The following is a 23,599-nucleotide window of genomic DNA, read 5'->3' on the forward strand; positions in this document are numbered from 1 at the left end:
AATAACTCAATAATTCCCATAAAGAAGTTTAGTGAACTATAAAAATACACAGCTAACCAAAATTAGGAAAATAATATGTGACCAAGAAATTCAACAAAGAAATAGAAATCATTAAAAATAAAGCCACTCCAAATCCTAGAGCTGAAAAATATAATAACTGAATCTAAGAATATTATAGTTTCAAAAGCAGACTTAACCATGCAGAAGACCAAAGCGATGAACTGGAAGAAAAACAACTGAACTTATTCAGTAAGAGGAACAATGAAAAAAAAAAAAAAAATGAAAGAAAGTGAAGAGAGGCTACAGGAATTATAGAACACAATGAAAACAATATTTGCATTATGGGAATTCCAGAAGAAAAAGAAATGGAGAGAAAGTATATTTAAAGCAATAATGGCTGAAAACTTACCAAACCTGGTAAAGAAAGATACCCAGATCCCAGGGGCCCGAAGGACCTAAACAGGCTGAACTCAAATAGGGCTAAATCTAGACACTTTACAGTTAAATGTCAACAGTCAAATACTTTTGAAAGCAGTAAGAGAAAAGTGAAACTACAAAAAAGGGAACCCCAAATAAGGCTAAAGGTAGACCTCTCAACAGAAATTTTTCAGGACTGAAATAATGAGACAACATATTCAAAATACTGGGAGGAAAAAAAAAAAAAAACCCAAAGTTTCAACGAAGAATTCTATACCCAGGGGCACCCACATGGCTCAGTCATTAGCTGTCTGCCTTTAGCTCAGGTCATGATCTCAGGGTCCTGGGATCAAGCCCCATATCAGGCTCCTTGCTCAGTGGGAAGGCTGCTTCTCACTCTCCCACTCCCCAGCTTGTGTTCCCTCTCTCACTGTGTTTCTCTCTGTCAAATAATTAATTAAGTTCTTAAAAAAAAATTCTATACCCAGTGAAACTGTCTTTCAGAAATAAAGGAGGGATATACTTTGCCATACAGACAATAGTGAGAGAGTTCATTACCACTAGACCTGCCTTACAAGAAATTCTAAAGGGAGCTCTTTGAGTAAAAATAAAAGATCACTAGGTAACAGCAAAGAAACTTAAGAAGGCAGTGTAAGGGGCACCTGGGGGGCTCAGTGGGTTTAAGCCTCTGCCTTTGGCTCAGGTCATGAACTCAGGGTCCTGGGATTGAGCCCTGCATTGGGCTCTCTGCTCAGCAGGGAGCTTGCTTCCCTTCCTCTTTCTCTGCCTGCCTCTCTGCCTACTTGTGATCTCTGTCAAATAAATAAATAAAATCTTAAAAAAAAAAAAAAGGCAGTGTAAAACTATTGGTAATGAGAAATAGTAAAAAATGGATTCTGTAATAGGGTAATGGTGGTGTGTAAATCACTTAAGATTAGTTTACAATTTAAAAAAAGCATAGTAAAAGTAACCATATCTTTAATAATCTGTTATTAACTACACAATAAGGAAAATGTAAATTGCAACATTAATTAAAATGTGAGAGGTGTAAAGCTTAGGAATTCAATAAAAGTTGGTATTAGTTAAAAATAGGGTGTTAAATTTTAAGGTATTTATGTAAGCCTCATGTTAATTCAGGGAAAAAAACCTTAGTAATTACACAAAAGAAGATGACAAAGTCGTCAAAATATACTGATAATGATAAGACATCAAACCACACAAAAACAATAGGATAAGACCAGGAACAATGGATCTACAAAACAAACATAAAACAACAAAATGGCAATAGCAAATCCTTATCCATAATTACCTTAAATGTCAACAGATTAATTTCTCCTATATAAAGACAAAGAAAGCCTAAATGGATTAAAATAACAAGGCTCAAATGATAATCTGTCTACAAGAGACCCACTTCAGACTTAAAGGCAGACCAAGAGTGAAGAAAGACATTTCAAGCAATTGGTAACCAAAAAAAAAAAAAAAAGGCCAGGGTAACTATACTTATATCACACTAAATAGACTTTAAAAATTGTAAAAAGCTGGTGTGGGTGGTGGTGGGTGGCTCAGTCCATTAAGTGTCCACCTTCAACTCAGGTCATGATCCCAGGTCCTGGGATCAAGCCCCATGTCTGGCTCTTGGCTCAGAAGGAAGTCTGCTTCTCCCTCTGCCTCTGCCCCCTCCCCTGCTCATTCTCTCTCTCTCTCAAATACAATCTTTACAAAAGTTGTAAAAAGAGACAAAGAAGTACATTATATAAAAGATAAGGGGCTCAATACATGAAGATGACATAACAATTTTAAATATTTATGTACCTAATGTTAAAGTCAGAGCACATAAACACATACAGCAAAAATGAACAGATCTAACAGGAGAAATAAACAGCAATACAGTAATAGTTGGGGACTTTAATACTCTACTCAACAATGGACAGATCATGTAGACATCAAATCAAGAAGGAAAAAGCAGATTTGAGTAACACTACAGACAAAATGGACTTAACAGTGATATACAGAACATTCTATCTGGAGAGCAGAATACATTCTTCCCAGGTGTAAATGGAACATTTTCTAGGATAGAACATGTTACAACAAAAAACAATTCTTAGCAACTTCAAGAACACTGAAATCATACCAAGTATCTTCTCTGACCATAATGATATGAAACTAGAAATCAGTAAAAAGGAACTGCAGAAAAAAAAAGAAATTAAAAAACACTCACCTGAAGATCCAAGGGATCAAAGAAGAAATTATAGTGGAAATAAAGTATCCTGAGACAAATGACAATTGTGAGTGCAGTAAAAGCAATTCAAAGAGGGAAGTTCATAGCAATAAACATCCCAAATAAATAAACTAACTCCAAGCCTTAAGAAATAGGAAAAGAATAACAAAGTGAACCCCAAGTTAGCATTAGGAAGGAAAAAGTTAAGATTACAGCAGAACTAAATGAAGGAGGTAAGAGGAAAGCAGTAGAAAACATTAACCAAACTAAGAGGTAGTTCCCTGAAAATATATAATTGAGAAAGTATTAGATGAGTCAGGGGAAAAAGAGGAACCAAATCAACAAAATCATAAATAAAACATGGAGATAATACAACGGATACTGAAGAAACACATGGACTCATAAAAGACTACTATGAACAATTATATGCCAACAAACAGGAAAATGTGTAAGAAATAAAAAGTTCTTAGAAGCATACAATTCACTGAAACAGAATTGAGAAGAAACAGTCTGAATTAGACTAATTACTAGTATGGAGACTTAATCAGCAATTAAAACTCTCCCAATGAAGAAAATTCCAAGACTGGATGTCTTCACTGGTAAGCTTTACCAAATATTTAAAGTAAAATTAACACTGGTCCTTCTGAAATTCTTCCAAGAAATCAAACAGGTGACACTCCCAAACTCATTTTATAAGCCAAACATCACCAATGATCAAAGCCAGAAAAAGATACCACCAGAAAAGAAAACCATGAACCAATATCCCCGATGACAGAATGCAAAAATTCTGAACAAAATATGAGCAAACAGACTTCAGCAGCTCATGAAAAGGATCATTTACAATGATCAAGGGTGATTTATACCTGGGATGCCAGGATGACTCAACATGTGCCAATCAATATGATACATGACATTAACAGAATAAAAGAAAAAAAAATCAATGATCATTGCAATAGATGGAGAAAAAGCATTTAAAAAAAATGCAACAACTTTAAAAACTCTTACCAATTACATATATAAGGAATGAATCTCAACATTACAAAGGCCATACAGGATAAGCCTACATCTAACAAAAATATTCAATGGTCAAAAGGTGAAAGCTTTTCCTTTAAGATAGGGAACAGACATGTGTGCCCTCTCTCTCACCACTCATAGTCAACATTGTATTGGAAGTCCCTGACAGAGCAATCAGGCAAGAAAGAAATAAAAGGCATCAGAAATGGAAATGAAGAAGTAAAATTGTCTCTATTTACACATGACATGATTTTATAAATAAGAGTCTTACGGACTCCACCAAAAAAATGTTAGATCTAATCAATGAATTCAGTAAAGTTGCAGGATACTCAATTTATACATAATATATAAAAATTGATACATTTTTATACAATAACAAATGACCTGAAAAAAAAATAAAGAACATAACCCCATTTACAATAGCATCAAAAGCAGTAAAATACCGTGGAATAAATTTAACCAATGAAGTAAAAGATCTCTACACTAAAAACTATAATAAATTGATGAAAGAAACTGAGGAAGACACAAATACATGGAAAGGTATCTGTGTTCCTGGACTGGAAAAACTGATGTTGTTAAAAATGTCCATATTGACAAAGCCATTTACAAATTCATGAAAATCCTTATCAAGATTCCTACATTTTCCTACAGAAAAAGTAGAAAAAATTCCTAAAATTTATATGGAACAAAAAAGGACTCTAAATAACCAAAGACATCCTGACAAAAAAGAAAAATGCAGTAGGCATCAAACTTCCTAATTTCAAGCTATACTATAAAGCTAAAGTATATAAAAGTAAACAAATAGATCAATGAACAGAACTGAGACCTCAGAAATAAACCCAAACATATAGCGTCAACTATTATTTGACAAGGGAGCCAGGACCACTCTGGAGAAAGAGAGTTTCTTCAATGAATGGTGATGGAGACATTGGATATTCACATGTTAAAGATTGAAACTGTACACCTATCTTACACCACTTATAAAAATTAACTTGAAATGGATTAAAGACTTAAATGCTAGACTTGAAAAAATGAAATTCCTAAAATAAAAAAAGGAAAAAAGCTCCCTGACATGAGTCTTTGTCATAACTTTTTTTGGATGCAACACCTAAAACACAAACAACAAAATGAAAAATTAACAAGTGGGATTACATCAAACTAAAAGCTTCTTTTGCAAAACAATCAACAAAGTGAAAAGATAACCTATGAAATGGGAAAAAAAATACTGCAAACGATATATCTGATAAGGAGTTATGGTCCAAAAAATATAAATAACTTATATAAAACCAGTAAAAATAAAAATAGTCCAATTAAAAGACTTGACTAGACATTTCCCCAAAGAAGACACATGAAAGACAACTATGATATGAAAAATCTGCAGATCAAAATGACTGACATATCACCTCATGTCTGTTAGATGGCCATCCTCAATAAGACAAGATGTAACAAATGTTGATAAGGATGTGGACGAAAGGAATGCTTGTGCACTCACTACTGGTAGAACTGTAAACTGGTGCAACCAGCATGAAAACAGGATAAAGGATCCTCAAAATATTAAAATAGAATAACCACACCTACCAGTACACCAGTAGCAGTTGAGGTCAGGACCCACAGCCTTCCAGGCCAAGGGTCACTCCTGCCAACCAGTGATCCTATAGGATTCACAGTCGCCCCTTGCAACCACTCAGGCTAAGGACCATCCCTGTATACCACAGTACCCACAGCATTTGTGGACCTACCACAAGAGGGAGCACACAGTCCACACAGGTCGCAACCTTGGAGCACCTGGCTCCAGTGGCCAATGGAGACTGCACTTTTGGCCCTACAGGCTATCCCCTACAAAAAGTTACTCCCTCAAGACTAGGAGACATAACTGAACTACCTAGCATGTAGAAAGAAACAAAGAGGCAAAGTGAGGAGACAGAATAGTATGTTCCAAAGAAAACCTAGAATAAAACCTCAGAAAAAACAAAATGAAATAGAGACCGTTGATCCAACAAATAAAGAATTCAAAGTAATGGCCATAAAGATGCTTACCAAACTCAGAAGAGCAATGAATGACAAGGTGAAAATTTCAACAAAGAAAAACTCTAAGAAAGGACCAATCTAAACTGAAGAGTAAAGTAACAGAAATGGAAACTACACTAAAGGGAATAAACAGCAGATTAGATGATAAAGAAGAGGGGCACCTGGGTGGCTCAGTGGGTTAAAGCCTCTGCCTTCGGCTCAGGTCATGATCCCAGGGTTCTGGGATCGAGCCCCGCGTCGGGCTCTCTGCTCAGCAGGGAGCCTGCTTCCTCCTCTCTCTCTCTCTCTGCCTGCCTCTCTGCCTACTTGTGATCTCTGTCTGTCAAATAAATAAATAAAATCTTTAAAAAAAAAAATAAAATAAAAAAAATAAAATAGATGATAAAGAAGAATAAATCAACAATCTGGAAGACAGGATGTGAAAACTACCCAAATTGAACAGGAAAAAAAAACCTAATTAAAAAAATAATGATAGTCTAAGAAATCTCGGTGACATCAAGAATACTAACAATCACATTATAGGGCTCCCAGAAGGAAAAACAGAGAAGAGTAGAAACTCTGAAGAAATAATGGCTGAAAAATTCTCTAATCTGGAAAAGGAAACAGACATGCAGGTCCAGGAAGCAGAAGTCTCAAACAAAAGAAACCCAAAGAGATCCACAACAAGACACACATTCTAATTAAAAGGTCAAAAATTAAAGATAAAGAGAGGATCTTGGGGCACCTGGGTGGCTCAGTTGGTTAAGCAACTGTCTTCGGCTCAGGTTATGATCCTGAAATCCCGGGATTGAGTCCCGCATCGGGCTCCCAGTTGCATGAGGAGTCTGCTTCTCCCTTTGACCCTCTCCCCTGTCATTCTCTCTCTCACTCTCTATCAAATAAATAAATAAAATCTTAAAAAAAAAAAAAAAAGATAGAGGATCTTAAAAGCAGCAAGAGAAAAGCAATTAGTTATATATAAAGGACACCCCCCCCCCCAACAGAACTATCAGGTGACTTCTCAACAGAAACATTGCAGGTCAGAAGAAAGTGGCACAATATACTCAAACTGCTGAAAGAAAAAAAAATAAATAAATGCAAAGCCTACAACCAAGGATACTCTGTCTGGCAAGGTTATCATTCATAATTGAAGGGAAAATAAAGAATCTCCCAGACAAGAAAAAAACTAAATAGTTTTTTAACTAAACTAAATAGTTTTCTAGCAATGGTTTCCCTTTATGCAGAAAAGGAAAGCCCATAACTAGAAGAAAATATATGAAAGAAAAAATCTCACTGTAAAAACAAACATTTAGTAAAGATAATGGATCAACCAGTCATATAGCATGAAGATTAAAAGACAAAAGAAGGAACATTAATTATATCTACAACAATCATTTAAGGGATTCACAAAATAGAAAGATGTAAAGTACGACAGCAAAAACGTAAAATGTGGGACAGGGGAGTAAAAATGTATTATTTTTAGAATGTATTCTAACTTAAGCAATCACCAAATTAAGAAAGACCACCATACACATAGGTTGTTATATATCAAACTTCTGGTAACAACAAACAAAAAACCTATAATAAATACATAGCAAAAGAAAAGGAATTCAAGGGTAACACTAAAGAAAGTCACCAACACAAGGGAAGAGAGGAAGAATGAAATAGGGAATATAAAAACAACCAGAAAAATATTAAATGGCAATAAATTCATACCCATTAATAATTACTATAAATGTAAATGAACTAAATGCTCCAATCAAAAGACAAAGTCACATTAGGTCACAAAACAAGTCTCAGTAAATTTAAGAGGACTGAAATGATTTGAAGCACCCTTTCCAACTATAGAGGTATGAAACGAGAAATCAATTACAAGAAGAAAACCGGAAAAAACACAAACACATAGAGACTAGACAACATGCTATTAAATAACCAATGGGTCAATGAAGACATCAAAGCTGAAACTAAAAAACAAAACAAAAAAACCTTAAGATAAATGAAAATGAAAATAAAACATTCCAAAATCTGAGACACAGCAAAAACAGTTCTGATGGGAAGTTTACAGTAATACAGGCCCACCTCAAGAAGTAAGGAAAATCTCAAACAATCTAATCCTACATCTAAAGGAACTAAAAGAACAAATAAAACCCAAAGTTAGTAGAAGGAAAGAAATAGAAAAGATCAGGATAGAAATAACTGAAATAGAGACAAAACAAAACAAAAACAAAAAGGATCAATGAATCTAAAAGCTGATCCTTGGGAAGATTTAGAAACACTTAGTCAGACTCATCAAAAAAAGAGAGAGAGACAGAGGGCCCAATAAATAAAATCAGGAATAAAAGAGCAATATCAAAAAGACTACCCTGAATAATTATATACAACATTTGAAACCCTACAAAAAATGGATAAATTCCTAGAAATACAGAAACTTCTGGAACTAAATCCAAAAGAAAAAGAAAATCTGAACATACAAATTACTAGTAATGAAACTGAATCAGTAATCAAAAACTACCAAAAAAGAGAAGTCCAAAGGCAGATGGCTTCACTGGTGAATTCTCTCAAATACACAGAATACCTATCCTTGAACTCTTTCAAAAAAATGAATAGTAATAAATGCTTCCTAAGGTAATTCTGTAAGGCCAGCATTACCTTGATACCTAAACGAGAAACAAACAACATAAAAAACACAATAAGTTACAGGCCAATATCCCTGATGAACACAGATGCAAAAATTCTCAACAATATATTAGCAAACTGAATTCAACAATGAATTGAAAGGATCGTCCTCCACAATCAAGTGGAACTTATTCTAGAGATACAAGGATGGTTCAACATTTGCAAATCTTTTAATGTGATAAACCACATCAACAAAACAAAGAATAAAGACCATATGATCATCTTAAAGACGCATAAAAAGAATATGACAAAGTTCAACATCCATTTATGATAAAGAGTCTCAACAAGGTGAGTATTGTAGAAATGTACCCCAATGTAATAAAGGCCACATATGACAAACTCACAGCTAACATCATACTCAACAGCGAAAACCTGAAAGCTTTTCTTCTAGGAGTAAGAACAAGACAAGGATATCTATTCTCAACACTTTTATTTAACATAGTATTGGAAGAACTAGCCATAGCAATTAACCAAGAAAAAGAAAAGGTATCCAAATTAGGAAGTAAACTGTCAATATTTGCAGGTGACATGATACCATATATTTAAACCCTAAAGCCTCCACAAAAAAATATCAGAAATAAAAATTAATATAAAGGAATTCAGTAAAGTTGCAGGCTACAAAATCAATAAATAGAAATCTGTTTCATTTCTATACAGTAATAATTATCAGAAATAAAATAAGAAAACAATCCCAATGACAATTATATTAACAAGAATAAAATACTTAGGAATAAATATCACCAAGGAGGTGAAAGACTGCTGTACAAAAAACTGTAAGATACTGAAGAAAGAAATTGAAGATGACACAAATCAATGGAAAAACATGCCATGCTTATGGATTGGAAAAATTAATAATTTTAAAATGCCCATACTACACAAAGCGATATACAGATTCAGTGCAATCCCTATCAAAATACCAATGGCATTTTTCACAGAACTAGAACAAATAACCCTAAAATTTGTATGGAATCACAAAAGAAACCAAATAGCCAACATTACCCCGAGACAGAACAAAGTTGGAGGTATCCTGTTCCCAAATATCAAACCACACTACAAAGCTACAGTAACCAAAACATAATGGTACTGGCACAAAAACAGACACACAGATCAATGGAACAGAATAGAGAGCCCAGAAATAAACTTACACTTATATGGTCAATTGATATTTGACAAGTGGCAAGAACATACAATGGAGAAAAGACAGTCTCTTTAATAAATGACAATGAGAGAACTGGGCAGCTACGTGCAAAAGAATGAAACCAGACCACTTTCTTATACCATAACAAAAATAAAATAAAAAAGTACTAAAGACTTAAATGTTTGATGAGTATCAAAAAAAAAAAAACCTGGAAGAAAACAGAAGCATTAAGCTCTTTGACATTGGTTTTAGCAACATTTTGGGGGGGGGGGGGTGTCTATCTTTTTAAACAAGGACAGCATAAGCAAAAATAAACAGGACTACATTAATCTAAAAAGCTTTTATGCAGCAAAGGAAACGATCAACAGAACAAAAAAACATTCTACTGAATGGGAGAAGGTATTTGCAAATGACATATCTGATTAGGAGTTAATATACAAAATATACAAAAGAACTCATCCAACTCAATATCAAAAATATATATAAATAAACAATTTTGATTAAAAATGGGTAAAAGGCCTATAAAGACAATTTTCCAAAAGAAGACAGAGAGGTGATTAAGAGGCATGAAAAGATCTTAACACCAGCAACCATGGTGAAATGCAAATTAAGACCACACTGAAGTATCACTTTGTAACTGTCAGAATGGCTATTAAAAGACAAGCTGGGCGCCTGGGTGGCTCAGTGGGTTAAGCCTATGCCTTCGGCTCAGGTCACGATCTCAGGGTCCTGGGATCGAGTCCCGCATTGTGCTCTCTGCTCAGCAGGGAGCCTGCTTCCTCCTCTCTCTCTCTCTTTGCCTACCTCTCTGCCTACTTGTCATCTCTCTCTGTCAAATAAATAAATAAAATCTTAAAAAAAAAAAAGACAAGCAGTAACATGTTGGTGAGAACATGGAGAAAAGAGCTCTGGTGAACTATTGGTGGGAGAGTAAATTGGTACAGCCACTACAGAAAACAGTATGACATTTAAAATTAAAAATGAATCTACCATAAGATCCAGCAATTCCACTTCTATGTTTTTATCTGAAGAAAACAGACTAACTGGAAAAGACACATACATGCAACCCTTTATTATTTAAATTAGCAAAGATACTGAAGCAACCTAAACATGCATGATATATGACAGGATTAAAGTGATGTTTGTGTGTGTGTGTGTTTCTGTGTATATGTATAAGTATGTGTACACAGATATACACACTCAGTGGAATATTACTCAGCCATAAAAGAGTGAAATCCTGTCATTTTTGACAACTAGAATAGACCGAGAGAGTATTATCCTAAGTGACATAAGTCAAACAAAAACTAATACTGTATGATTCTGGTTATATGTGTAATCTAAACAGCAAAAAAACCCGAACAAACAATACAGGAACATACTCAAAGATACAGAGAACAAACTGATGGTTGCAGAGTGGGAAGGAGGGGACAGACAATATAGGTGAAGAGGATTAAAAGGTACAATTTTCCAATTATAAAATAAGACAGGGGATGTAATGTACAGCATAGGGAATATAGTAATATTGTAACAACTCTGTACAATGACAGATGGTAACTAGACTTAGTGATCACTTCATAATACATATAAACAAATCATTATGTACAGCTGAAACTTGTACATTATTTCCTATCGATTATCTTCAATTAACAGAAGTACAAATTGTCCTTGAAAAAAAAAATTGAACTGCCATATGATCTAGTAATTCAATTTTGGAAATAGATCCAAAAGAAACAGAAACATGTAACTCCAAAAGGTATCTGCACCCCCTTGTTCACAGCATTATTTCCAAGAGCCAAGACACAGAATCAACCTAACTGTCCATTGATGGATGAATAAAGAAGCTGGATATATACACAATAAAATACTATTCAGCAATAAAGAACAAGGATATCCTGCCACTTATGACAATATGAATGGACCCCGAGGGCATTATTATGCTAAGTGAAATAAGCCAGAGAAAAGCAAAAATTGCATGCTCTCTCACGTGTGGAATCTAAAACAAAAAACAAAACAACTCATAGGAAAAGAGCTCAGATTTATGGCTACCAGAGGTGGCAGTATAGGGAGGAACTGGAGAAAGGTAGTGAAAAGCTACAATCTTCCAGTTACAAGGTAAGTACTGGGTTTTAACAGCATGAATGTAGCTAACACTGCTTCATAATATACCTTAAAGTTAAGAAAGTTGATTAATCCTAATAATTCTCATCATAAGGAAAACAACTTTTGCTTTTTTTTTTTTTAGTTCATCTACTAAGTCAACTTACTGTGGTAATCATTTCAAAATATATACATTATGTTACATATCTTAAACTTAGTGATATATATCAACTATGTATAATGAAACTGAGGAAAAAAAAGAAAGGTTAAGAAAGCTACATTGCTGAAGTGTCCAGTATGAAAGGTTTGGAAGGGGTATAGTAATATATTTAAATAAATAAAATAATCCAGTATTCAGATGACCCTTGAACAACACCAGTTTGAACTGCACAGCTCCACATACATACAGATATTTTTTTTTTCAATAAAGCACAGGAGTGTAAATATTTTCTTTTTATGATTTTAACATTTTCTTTTCTCTAGCTTACATTATTGGAAGAATGCAGTATATAATATGTATAATGAACAAAATATTTTATGTTTATCAATAAGGCTTCCAGGCAACAGCAGGCTACTGGTGGTTAAGTTTTGAGGAGTCAAAAATCGTACATGGTTAAAAAAAAAAAAAAAAAAAAAAAATCGTACATGGATTTTGTTTGTGCAGATAGTCAACACCCCAACCTCCGCATTGTTCAAAGGTCAACTGGAAATATTTATGTGTTCATCATTTAAAAACAGAAAAACTCTAATATGTTAGAAATATGTAATATAAAAGTACTCTGTTAATGTAAATAAAACAAGTGTAATTCTTTGAGAATATAAAACTTGAGCATACTCTACTGAGGAATATTTGTTCATTTTCTGCAATTTACTGTATATGGTAATACCTTAATAATACTTAGGATATAGTTGTAATGAGCTTTGCATTTTTATAACACAACTTACTATATGCCATTCTTGTAGTTATCAACTCTTAGAAACTTCTTTGCCTAATACTGAGGATGAGCTTTTAATTTCTTCCATTTGGCAGTTTTTATCTATAAAAATAGAGAATTAAAATTTTTTAAAAAATGACACAGTAATTATATGAAATAAAAATATGCATTTATTTTGAAATACAAGTAGTATAAATATTTGATATTTTAAAATATCTTTAATGGATGTTTTTCACATCAGACACAAACCTTTTTCAGCTTCCCCAAACATTTTACAGGATACTACATACCTATGTTCATTTAGACTACTTACTAAAAGTTAATCTAACACTAGTATTTATATAAAAAGTTACATTTACTGCATATCAAAACTTTGTTATAGTTTCACAGGGTCTTGAAAGAGCACGGCTAACCCAAAAGACTAAAATCTCTAATAGAACATTTTCATTTTAAGTCAAACATCAATCGGAAAGTGTTTTATTTAGGGCACCTGTTTTAAGGCATAGGTAATAAAGTAATGTAAAACTGACAAGGCAGATTACTTCCCAACTAATAATATTTAGAGCTCAAGTGACTTGTTATTTAGTGATACTCAGGAAAATTTAACGATCGGAAGTACGTAAGAACTTCGACGATGGTTCAGCAATCAACAAAGTAACTCTTTTAAAATAAAGTTAGGTGAGGATAAGGGAAACCTTGGCATATGGTTTTACTCTTTAAGTTCAAAAAGTTTACTTTCTTCCCCTAAAAATGAATTCTAATTTTCACTGAAATTGCTTCAATTTAAGCGAATATAATTTATGATCAAACTTACCTGTCAACCAAACTCTATGCCAATATAAATTTCCTACTCTTGTTTACTCCTAGAAAACCTTCCAACTTTGAAACAGATATCTTTACTATACATCCCATTTTAGACAACTTTCTTCTCTTTGAGATATTTAGCATTTAAATTTCTACCTATGACAAACCTCTACTCTGAATAATAACTCCTAAGCTTTTCTCTAATTTCTGATTTCCATCTGGTTTTCTCTTATATGTTAAAGTAAATCAGAACTTCTGCCTTCACAGGCCTTTTTCCCCGTGGCATGACTTCTCCAAATAACCAATTTTTAGAAAAACAACATAGCCATAAAATTACCCAAAAAGTCATTCACTTTTTCTATTGCAATAGAAACCCAAATTCACAGAGATTTATTCAAATGCAGACTTTTTCTGTCTTGGACAACTTATACAACCTGTATCTGAACTAAATTGTCTGCTGGTTAAATGCAGATACTCATGATCAAATCCCTCACTTTAATGACTAGTTGTATGGAAGCTGCCTAATATATTAATTTTGGAAGGAGGAAGCAAGCTATGTTAATTGGTATAGAATGAAACTAGGACAGTTTGATTTAAAGAATAAAGAATATTGAGATGAATTACATGATTATGGGGAGGAAATTTACTGTGTAAGAAAATGTGGGTTGTTTGGGGGTTTTGTTTGATTTTGTATATAGGGAAGGTTAGATGAAGCACCTAAACCATGTTTGAGTTACTTACTGTATAGTATTTCCACAGTGCCTTATTCTGAATAGGTGTTTAATAAAATTAGCAGATCAAATGAATTAATGTTCCTTTAAATGGCTGTGATCTGCTGGTCTCTTGTTGTAGATTCTACAGTTTCTAAGAAAGCTACCTGATTGTTTGCAAAAGACTGGGGCTATTATGTCCTCCACTGCAGTGATTGCTGGGAAAACTGGAAGTTCTGCTGGTCTGTGCAATAAGGAAAGGTTTCTGAATACCCAGAAGACTCTGTCACAAATTTAAAACACTTACCTCAGTTATTTCATCCACAAGTCTATTAAAAATCATGTCTGGTCATTTTGAAGATTAAACAACATGCCCTTAGCACAGCGCCAGTGAAACAGGCAATTAATGAAAGTTAGTATCTTTATTCCAATTATATATTTATAGTCCATATGAATACTTGGTCTTCCACAAAGACAGATTATTATTTTTCAAGTCTAAGAAAATAATTCTGTTTTTCCTAAAGTTCTATTGCCAAGAACGTGTACAGAAAGAAAAAGAATGAAAAATAAAACCGTAGTACTATATGCTGGCATGTGGAGTAAAAATACATATTGGGATGGAAATTTAAATAAAAATATGCATTAAGTTGTTTTGTGATTTAGACATGGCCTTGCCAAGCCTCAGATACATACAGTTACAGATTTTCTCCGTTATTAGCTTTTACAGCTACCCATAAAATGTGTTCATTCTGTAGCACTGTATAGAAGCATATTACAATTTAAAGAGCTTCAATAAAATTAATTAAAAACTAGACTGCCTAAAAGTTAAATATTAATTTCATTACTAAACCTGTTCTTAGGAAAAGCTAGCTCACAGTAAAGTTAAAAAAAAAAAATCAGACTTCTGTGTCTAGATTTACTATTTATTAACAAAAAGATTGTTTTTAACATTAGGAATTTAGAAAGTATATCATTATCAATCACAAACCTATCAGATACTTATATAAAAAAATTAGTATGAAAGTTTATGTTGGACTAGATGCAGTAGAAGGCAATTTTTTTTCTATTAGGTAAAATAATTATTTAACTATATTGCTTCTTAAGTGTACCCTTAATTTTAAAAATTAAACAATATATGAGCTGATGTATTCTCTTGATTTACTGTGTATTCAAAGTTACTTTCTTGAGATGGCACATTAGTAGGTTTGGTATTTCCTGACACTATGAATATTTAAAAACAAATGGTTTTTGAAAGTTTCATCATCTGGAAAGAAGGAAAAATAAGGCTTTCTACAGTTGAAAATAGTAATTATTCAAAAAGGTTGAGAGGAAAAATATCTAAATAAACCATTTTTGATAAAGAAATGAGGCAGTTTCAAAATAAAAATATAAATTTAAATGAAGCAATTTTATAAAATATTGATAATAGCTAAAATTACATGCACAGGTACTTAACAGAGGAATAGCAATGGAACTTAAATATGATAGGACTGATCAACAATAAATAAACATTTATAGTGCAAACCGTGCAGAAAAATTTCTCAAAGCAAAGACCACAGCAATCATTCTGATCTGTACAAAATCAGTCTCAGTTCTGCATACGATCTATACAGGATATCTATGAATTCAGCCACTGTGATGAAATGCCAATTTGAAAATCATACATAAAAATGTGCTTAGTCTTGTGTCATTTCTGTCTTGGCAGTTTATGTTTTCAGGAAAATCTGAAAAGAAAAGAACATTAAAAAACCCTAAGATTTAAATTAAGATGATAAATTTTCATCTCTTTACATTCCCTTCCAATTAAGATCTACCTATAAGAAGATAACTTGGAAAAAAGAGGTAGGGAAAGGATTCTAGCAAGTTCGTATAAATAATTACTCAATGCTGACTTTCTTCTTATGCCTTGATATTAAAAATCAACTCTTACCCAAGGGGATTGACAATTTCATTTGTAAAACAAACAAACAAACAAACAAACAAACAAAAAAAACAATTCAATGTTGGCAGTAATGTTATGTACAACTAGATTAAGGAAAGGGGCAGATGAGTCTGAGGTCGAGATGAGAAACTCCTGCCACTTCCCTCCTTAGAAATGCTCCCTTCGCAGAGTCTACTCCTCTGGAAAGAAGGAAAAATAAGGCTTTGTACAGCCCATTGAATGAGCAAAGGGTCACATGACACTGATCTCCAGGCCAAACTGCTATTGGGCCACTCTCTCTCCTGGGGATTTGCAATGAAACCCTTGTTTGTCTCCGTGTTTGTCTACCTGAACTGTCATAACGTGATCAGGCCTGCAGGCAGCCACGGTGGAGCACATGCAAGCAGAGCTAACAAAGGAGCTCTGAAGAGCAAGTTTGGAAGCACAAGAGAGTGAGAGGCAGGAAAGAACAGAGACACAGGAAAGAGAAACAGGCAGCCTTGGCAAGGGTGTGAGAAGTTTTTATGGTCTTCCAGAGTGTTTTCAATCAGTGATTGAGTTGTCCTTTGTGCATTTTGACCCTATCTCTGCATTGTTCAATAATACAAACTTTTACTTAAATTTGCAGGGGTGGGAACTAGTTTTCACAGCCAAATCACTCCTAAAACTACAGAGATGGAGAGGAAAAGGAAAAGTGTCTTGAGATCGATAAAGGCGTGACCAAAGATAAAATGATAGAAGAAAGAACATGAAATGGAGAACTTAAGGGGAAAATGGAAAATTGAAGTGGGTGCTCTCAAATATAACTCCAGATTATAGAAGGCTTAAAACCAGAGAGAAATTTAACCGTGATCCTACCACTGCTAAGATCTCATTGTCAGTTCTGCAGCAGAGAAATGATACCACAGAGTGGTATTTGAGGAAGCTCGTTCTGTCAGTGCTGTGTAGGAAGGAGAAACACTACATTCTGGCAACTGGCAAGACAATTACTGGAAAACTCCTGGTGTGAGATGGAAAAGCGACAGACTGGAAGTTCATTTTAAAGGAACAAATGACAAAGGAGGCTAATGAGAAATACATCAACTAAGTGATAAGGTATACACCACATACGAGCTAAGAGACAGGAATGAATTATAGTTTACAATTCTACAGAACTATCCAACACTGAAAAAAAACCCAACATTTCAGTTAAGCTGACATCATAGTGATAAAACATCCAAAAGATTTCCACTTGTAAATGCTAATGTATATAAAATTATGCTTAATGTATAATACAAAGCATTTTATATATCCTCTAACAGAAGTTATAACAGAATTATGCTTAAAGCTGACTAAACAGGCACTAGTAAAAAGACTTCAATTAAAGAATAGTCATGCAATAGCCTCTGACTCAAACTTTCTGGAAGACAATTACCTATAGTGGGGTGTGAAATTGGCTGTGCATTGCTATTGCCTGTTGAAGTTTCTCTTCCTTGGCTCTTCTACAGTGGCAGATCTAGAAGATAAATGATTTAAAATACCAGTCACTTCTCCAATGATTTAACTACTGCTTCTTAAATTACGACAGAATTTGAAGTAAGAATCCTTTAACCTGCTGACATTTTAAACTTTTGAATGTTTAAGGTAGCTCAGAATTTAAGAACCCCCACCCCCACAAACATGGAATTGTATTTGGAAGATAACCTTTGCCTGTGTACTTCTAGAAGGTTAAAACAAACCTTGACCCATTATATCAAATCTCTGATTGTAGAATTTCAAGCATCTGTGTTTTAAAAATAAAAAAGAAAAGAATCCTACTGTTGTTAGCTAGGAAGCTTAGTAAAGCTTGTTGTCTAGCTAGGAAGCTTAGTAAATAAAAGCTTCAAGGTATAGTACCACAAAAGAATGAACCAGAAATCAATGCCTTACTAATGCTATAACTAGTCTTTAACATCCCTAAACTTCAATTTTTCTCTTATGGAAACAGGGATAATAAAATCTGCCCACTTTCCCTAACAGGATATGCATATACATAGCACACATTTTACGAAGTTTAATAACAAAAGGTTAATTTTCAAATGTGATGTTTCAGAGAAATTAGGTAAATATTTAGAATTCTATCAAAGGGCAAAATACTATTAAATAGACTTTCTTAATTTTTGGAAATCAGAACAGAACAGAAACTATTGCAGAACATTCTCAATAATATTTGCAAATTTTAAAATTTATAGATTCTTCCTTTTTAAATAACTTGTTGAACATAAGCAGTTGTACACTCCTATAACTACTAAGACCAGACTTAAGCTAATTTACTAACTTTAATACAAAATAATAATAAAATATTGCTATCATTCTTAAAGAATAGAGGCTCTTCAGCTTCTTCTCAGGGCACTCAAAACTCTAGCTCAGTAACATGCTGAAGTATTTTTTTACTCATGAATATACTTAAGTAATTTGGTATAACACTGTCAGTGGTCCTCAACTGAAGACGATTACATACTGTTCTCTTCTCCATGAAGCTACTGAGAAAATCATCTATTTCAGTTTTCCCCTCTAAGAAATCTTCAGCAATATTATCAGATTCCTCCTCAGCTTCATGTGCAGCTACTTTCAATCTTGCCTGTAGGGCACTCGCACTACAGCTCTGAAAAAGAAAACCAAGTACTAATTCAGTTTACAGTGCTCAGAAAAACTTCTAGAGGCAAAGGAAATGAGAGCAATTCATTATATGCCTCACACAGTCTTTTGAGGAAGACTGCTACCACCAAGGTTCTTAGCTTTTGGATAGAGGGGTAGATACCAAACACAAAAGAACCCAATCCATTGGCTGCAAACCACTGAATGAGGGAAGCTGACCCAATCAATGTTTTCTCCTGGGGTTTTAAGAATTAGGTCACTATAGTAGGCATCCTCTAAGAGGACCTCTATAATCCCTACCTCTTGGGCTGGACACGGTGACTCCCTTTAAATGTACAGAATATGACAAAGGTGATGGTATTAAATTTGACCCAACAGGCAAAAGGCCTATACAAACACTGCTGAAAGAGACTGAAGATGTAAGGGGAAAGACATCTCGTGTGCATGGACTGAAAGACTTCATATGGAAGACAATACTACCCAAAGTGATCTACAGAGTCAATGCTATTCCTATCAAAATCTCCATGACAGGCTTTTGCAGAAAAAGAAAAACCCATTCTAAAATTCATATGGAATCTCAAGTGACCCCAAATAGCCACAACAATCTTAAAAAGAACAGAGGTGTATACTTCTCGACTTCAAAACTTACTATAAAGTTACAGCAATCAAAACAGCATTGTACTGGCATAAGAAGTGACATATAGATGAATGAAAGACCAAGCCTAGAAAAATATCCTCACATACACGGTCAAACATTTTCAGAAGTGTGCCAAGACCATTCAACGGGGAAAAGACAGTCTTCGGCAAATGGTGCAAGGAAAACTGGATACATGCAGGATGAAGTTGGACCTTTATCTTACCTCTTATATAAAAATCCACTCAAAAAAGAAAAAAGTAAATAAAAACGAACTCAAAATGGATTGAAGACCTAAATATAAGAAATAAGACTATTTTTATTTTTCATTTTTTAAATTAATTTTTAAAGCAGACTCCATGCCCAGCATGGGGTCCAACATGGGGCTTGAACTCATGACCCTATGAGCAAGACCCGAGCTGAGATCAAGAGTTGGACTCTTAACCGACTGAACCACTCAGGCACCCCAAGATTATTTTTAATAACAGTCATGCTAGTGGGGGTGAGGTGGTAACTCACACATAGGAATGAAAAGGAATGAACCATTTTCTCATCACTCTTGCCAACCGTGGCCATCTATCTTTACAAGTATGGCTCACAAGGATGATGCAAAATTATTATTCTGAAAGGCTGACAATCTGTTCACATATTTCCATTATTTATTCACTGAATATTTAATGAGTATCTACTATGTACCAAGCACTGGACTTGGTACTGGTTATGGACGGAATAAAACATGGCATGTTTCTACCCTGATGGTACCAACAGTCCAGTGAAGTGATTTACATACTTAATACAGAAGTCTGAATTGGGGCGTCTGGGTGGCTCAGTGGGTTAAAGCCGCTGCCTTCAGCTCAGGTCATGATCCCAGGGTCCTAGGATCGAGTCCCGCATTGGGCTCTCTGCTCAGCGGGGAGCCTGCTTCTCCATCTCTCTCTGCCTGCCTCTCTGCCTACTTGTGATTTCTGTCTGTCAAATTAATAAAATCTTTAAAAAAAAAAAAAAAGAGAAGTCACCCAAAGATTGAGTGAACACATGTAGAGACAAACATAAGAATCAAGATTTTATTTTTTAAATGTTTCAAATATCATTTTAAGCAATTCTCATATAAATGACAAAGAAGACAGGGTAACTATTATACCAGCATGTCCACTGGACATTCATATTTCTCTTTTTGAGTTTCTTGTTCTTTCATTTGCCTGTCACTAGCATCACTGTCTTATTCCTAATATTAAGGGGATCCTGGAAATATCTGGCAATTGTGATGCTTGCTGTTGGTTTTTAATATTCTTTATCAAGTTAAGGATTTAATTTCTATTCTTAACTTACTATGAATTTATAAAGAATGATGTGACTATTGTGAAAAGCTTATTTAGCATCTAATATGCAACTAAGAGTGTTTCAGTTGCTTCTCTCGGGCTTTCTTCTGGCTAAGATTGAGGGAAGACTGCTTACATTTGATTCCTGACCCTGATACTTTCGGTTTATATGACATCAGGGAAGTCATTCAATATCCCTGGCTCAGACTGCTTACCTGTACTATAAAAAATAACACCTATGTCCTAGAATTTTGTGGAAATAACAGGCAATATATGAAAATGGCATAGTGCAGTGAAAGATGCCTAATCATTATTCAATGTTAGCTATTATTCTTATGTCTTTAATTCTAAAGGATGATCAAATTATCTGAAATCCATTATAAATTTATATTCTCCTTTGTCATCATTTTTTTCCATTTTCTATTTGTTGTTTTATTACATTGGCTTTACCTTCCAGAATTGCTGATTTTAAAGGAAAGAGGATGTTGGTTATTGATATGACATAAAGATTCTATTTCCTAACCCTTTTCTTTTTTAAAGATTTTTTTTAGAAATATGGGTGGAATTTTATAAAGTAGTTTTTATTTTTTATTTAACTGGATTTCTGGCATAAAATCTATTATTTGTGGCAAATTAAACTTTATAATTTTCATACACATTTCAACTTTCTAAGTTTTCATTTAAGATAGCTGTACATAAGCTTACAAGTGAGATTACAGTTCAAGATTTTTGTTAGATTTTATTAGAAGAGGTAAACTGGCCTTTATAATAGCGTTCCTAGTTAAGTTATTTATGTGGCTTTCTGTATTTTTGTGCTTTGGAACCAAATATGTCCTTGCATGAGCACAAATAATGTATAATGACTCATAGATGAGAGCTGTTCATCTCACTTAAAGGTATCAAGCCTTATAAAGACAGACACCTAATAAGTGCTTTCTGATAATAATGAAACTAAGAATGTGGCTCACACGTATTGAGATTAAAAATCCCTATGGTAAAGGAAAAGAGCCTTACCTCACTAAGTTCATGCTGCCTTTGCATTTTCTTTTCAAAAGTAGATTTCAGCTGTGTAAGCAATTCATACTAAAAGATAAAATTAAAATGTTACTTTATTATATTTTTAAATTGTATGGAATTCTTCAAAATAATAACTAACTTACCTTATCTAAAACGGTTTGCCTTTTGGCTTCCAAGCTGGGCTCCAAAAGGAGATTTTTTCCTGTAAGACAAATTTCTGGTTTATTTCTAGGTAAATGTTGTATTTTTCTTAGGAAATTTAAGAAGTAAGGAAAGACATACTTGCTAGCTCTTCAATACTTTTTACTAAGTCATCCTTGTCATTAATAATCTGTTTTAGCTGGGGCAAGGTCAGAAACTGTTCTAGTAATATCTCTTCTTGGTCATTCATATCTGTAAGCTGTGATACACTAGAAACACAACAGAAAAGTTAATGAATATCAGTCATTAGTTCTTCTCCATGATGATGAATAGTCACAGTTTTTCCATTTTATTCCATTTTATTTCCATTTTAGTTGGTATGGCTCAAAATAATTTTTGAACTAATATTTATGTAGACACACACACACAAACACACACACAAAGAAGGCAAATTATAACCTTAAAAGCAAATAAAACATCAACCACAGAGAACATAAAGTGGTCTGAAAATAGCATCCAATCAAGATAGGATTATTAAAACTAGGGTTCATGAACAATCACGACAATGTTACCTCCATATCTATATAGCTAATTGGCATGTGTCTGTCACAATAAAAGATAAGTATATGGATACATGTGTGTACAGCTATTCAAAAAATATTTAAAGAAAAGCAATCATGGAGGGCTAAACCAAAACTAAAACTCAATATCCATAGGGTGAAAGGGGGAACTGGAGGGTAGGATAGGAATGGAAGCTAAACTTTACTAAATATATTTATTAGTTTTGACTACAGATCCATACAAAAGCATCATATGTTTAAAACAATTTAATTTTTTTTAAAGATTTTGTTTATTTATTTGATTAGACGGAGATCACAAGTAGGCAGAGAGGCAGGCAGAGAGAGAGGGGCAAGCAGGCTCCTTGCTGAGCAGAGAGCCTGATGTGGGGCTCGATCCCAGGACCCTGGGATCATGAACCGAGATGAAGGCAGAGGCTTTAACCCACTGAACCACCCAGGCATCCCTAAAACAATTTAATTTTTAAAAAGCAGTCTCTAAAATTCAGAGTAAATGGAAAGAAATGAATACTGGTTTTTTTTTCTAAGTTACATATCATCTGGGCAAGTATCATTCAGACTTTAAAAAACAGTATTTGGCTATACATGTCAGGTGTGAGAACCAGAACACAAAAGAAGTATAAAAAACAAAAACAAACTCTTATTTTGAATTTAGTAATCGCAGTAATAATATTGGTATTGCAATTTTGAGAAAGAACAAGTGGCTTTCAGAAAAATGACTTCAGGCCAGGGAAAAGAAATTTCACGATGAGCCCGTGGCATCTTTGTTTCATCAGAAAGGCTGTAGAAGCCAAAGTGAAGAGTTTGTTAGGGACTCAAAATAGAACTGTGTAAGCATCAAAAAGAATAATGACTGTAATAGACTGAAACACATCAAATGTATTTGTTTAAAATTTATGAGTTCTTAATAACACAGAAACAACTACAAAAATAAAAACAAAAAACCTTGCCTATCAGAAATTTTGGAGCTTATTTGTACATCAACTCATTATTCTGAAAGTCAAAAAACACAAAAAATAAGGATTTATCTTTCTATTTCTGTATGAAGTATATTTCAAAAAAACATAAATAGTTGATATAGAAAGTTCTTCACAGAATTCTGGCTGATTCTGGCAGCAGAAAATCACATTTGCAATCCTTAATGAAATCATGGATTGCCAGTGATTTCAGGGGTTTCACCTGTTTCAATCTTAATGTCACTAAAAATTGGGCAACCAGACATCACTGCTGCCTTACATGACGTAATAGGAAGTATGATGTAAGTACTCGGGGCTAAAGAACTGAACCTATTTTTTTTTTCAGCATTGAGATATAATTGATAACTAACATTGTGTAGGTTTATGGCATACAACTCAAT

The 23,599-nt window shown here is 33.9% G+C and overlaps 1 protein-coding gene across 1 annotated transcript in view; it reads right to left on the reverse strand.

Moving 5' to 3' along the window:
- Window positions 1-14,419: 14,419 nt before the first annotated feature.
- The window catches only part of VPS37A (VPS37A subunit of ESCRT-I), a 50,435-nt gene continuing 41,255 nt past the window's right edge, over window positions 14,420-23,599 (reverse strand). Inside the window, exons 7-12 of the mRNA XM_082715606.1 lie at window positions 21,806-21,933; window positions 21,667-21,725; window positions 21,521-21,589; window positions 18,417-18,560; window positions 17,352-17,432; window positions 14,420-15,740 (exon numbers count right to left, since the gene is read on the reverse strand). Coding sequence (XP_082571732.1) covers window positions 17,352-17,432; window positions 18,417-18,560; window positions 21,521-21,589; window positions 21,667-21,725; window positions 21,806-21,933 — 481 coding nt within the window. The 3' untranslated portion in view covers window positions 14,420-15,740. The remainder of the gene's footprint in view (window positions 15,741-17,351; window positions 17,433-18,416; window positions 18,561-21,520; window positions 21,590-21,666; window positions 21,726-21,805; window positions 21,934-23,599) is intronic.

The sequence above is a fragment of the Mustela nivalis genome (assembly GCF_964662115.1).
Source record: "Mustela nivalis genome assembly, chromosome: 20".
Lineage (NCBI taxonomy): Eukaryota > Metazoa > Chordata > Mammalia > Carnivora > Mustelidae > Mustela > Mustela nivalis.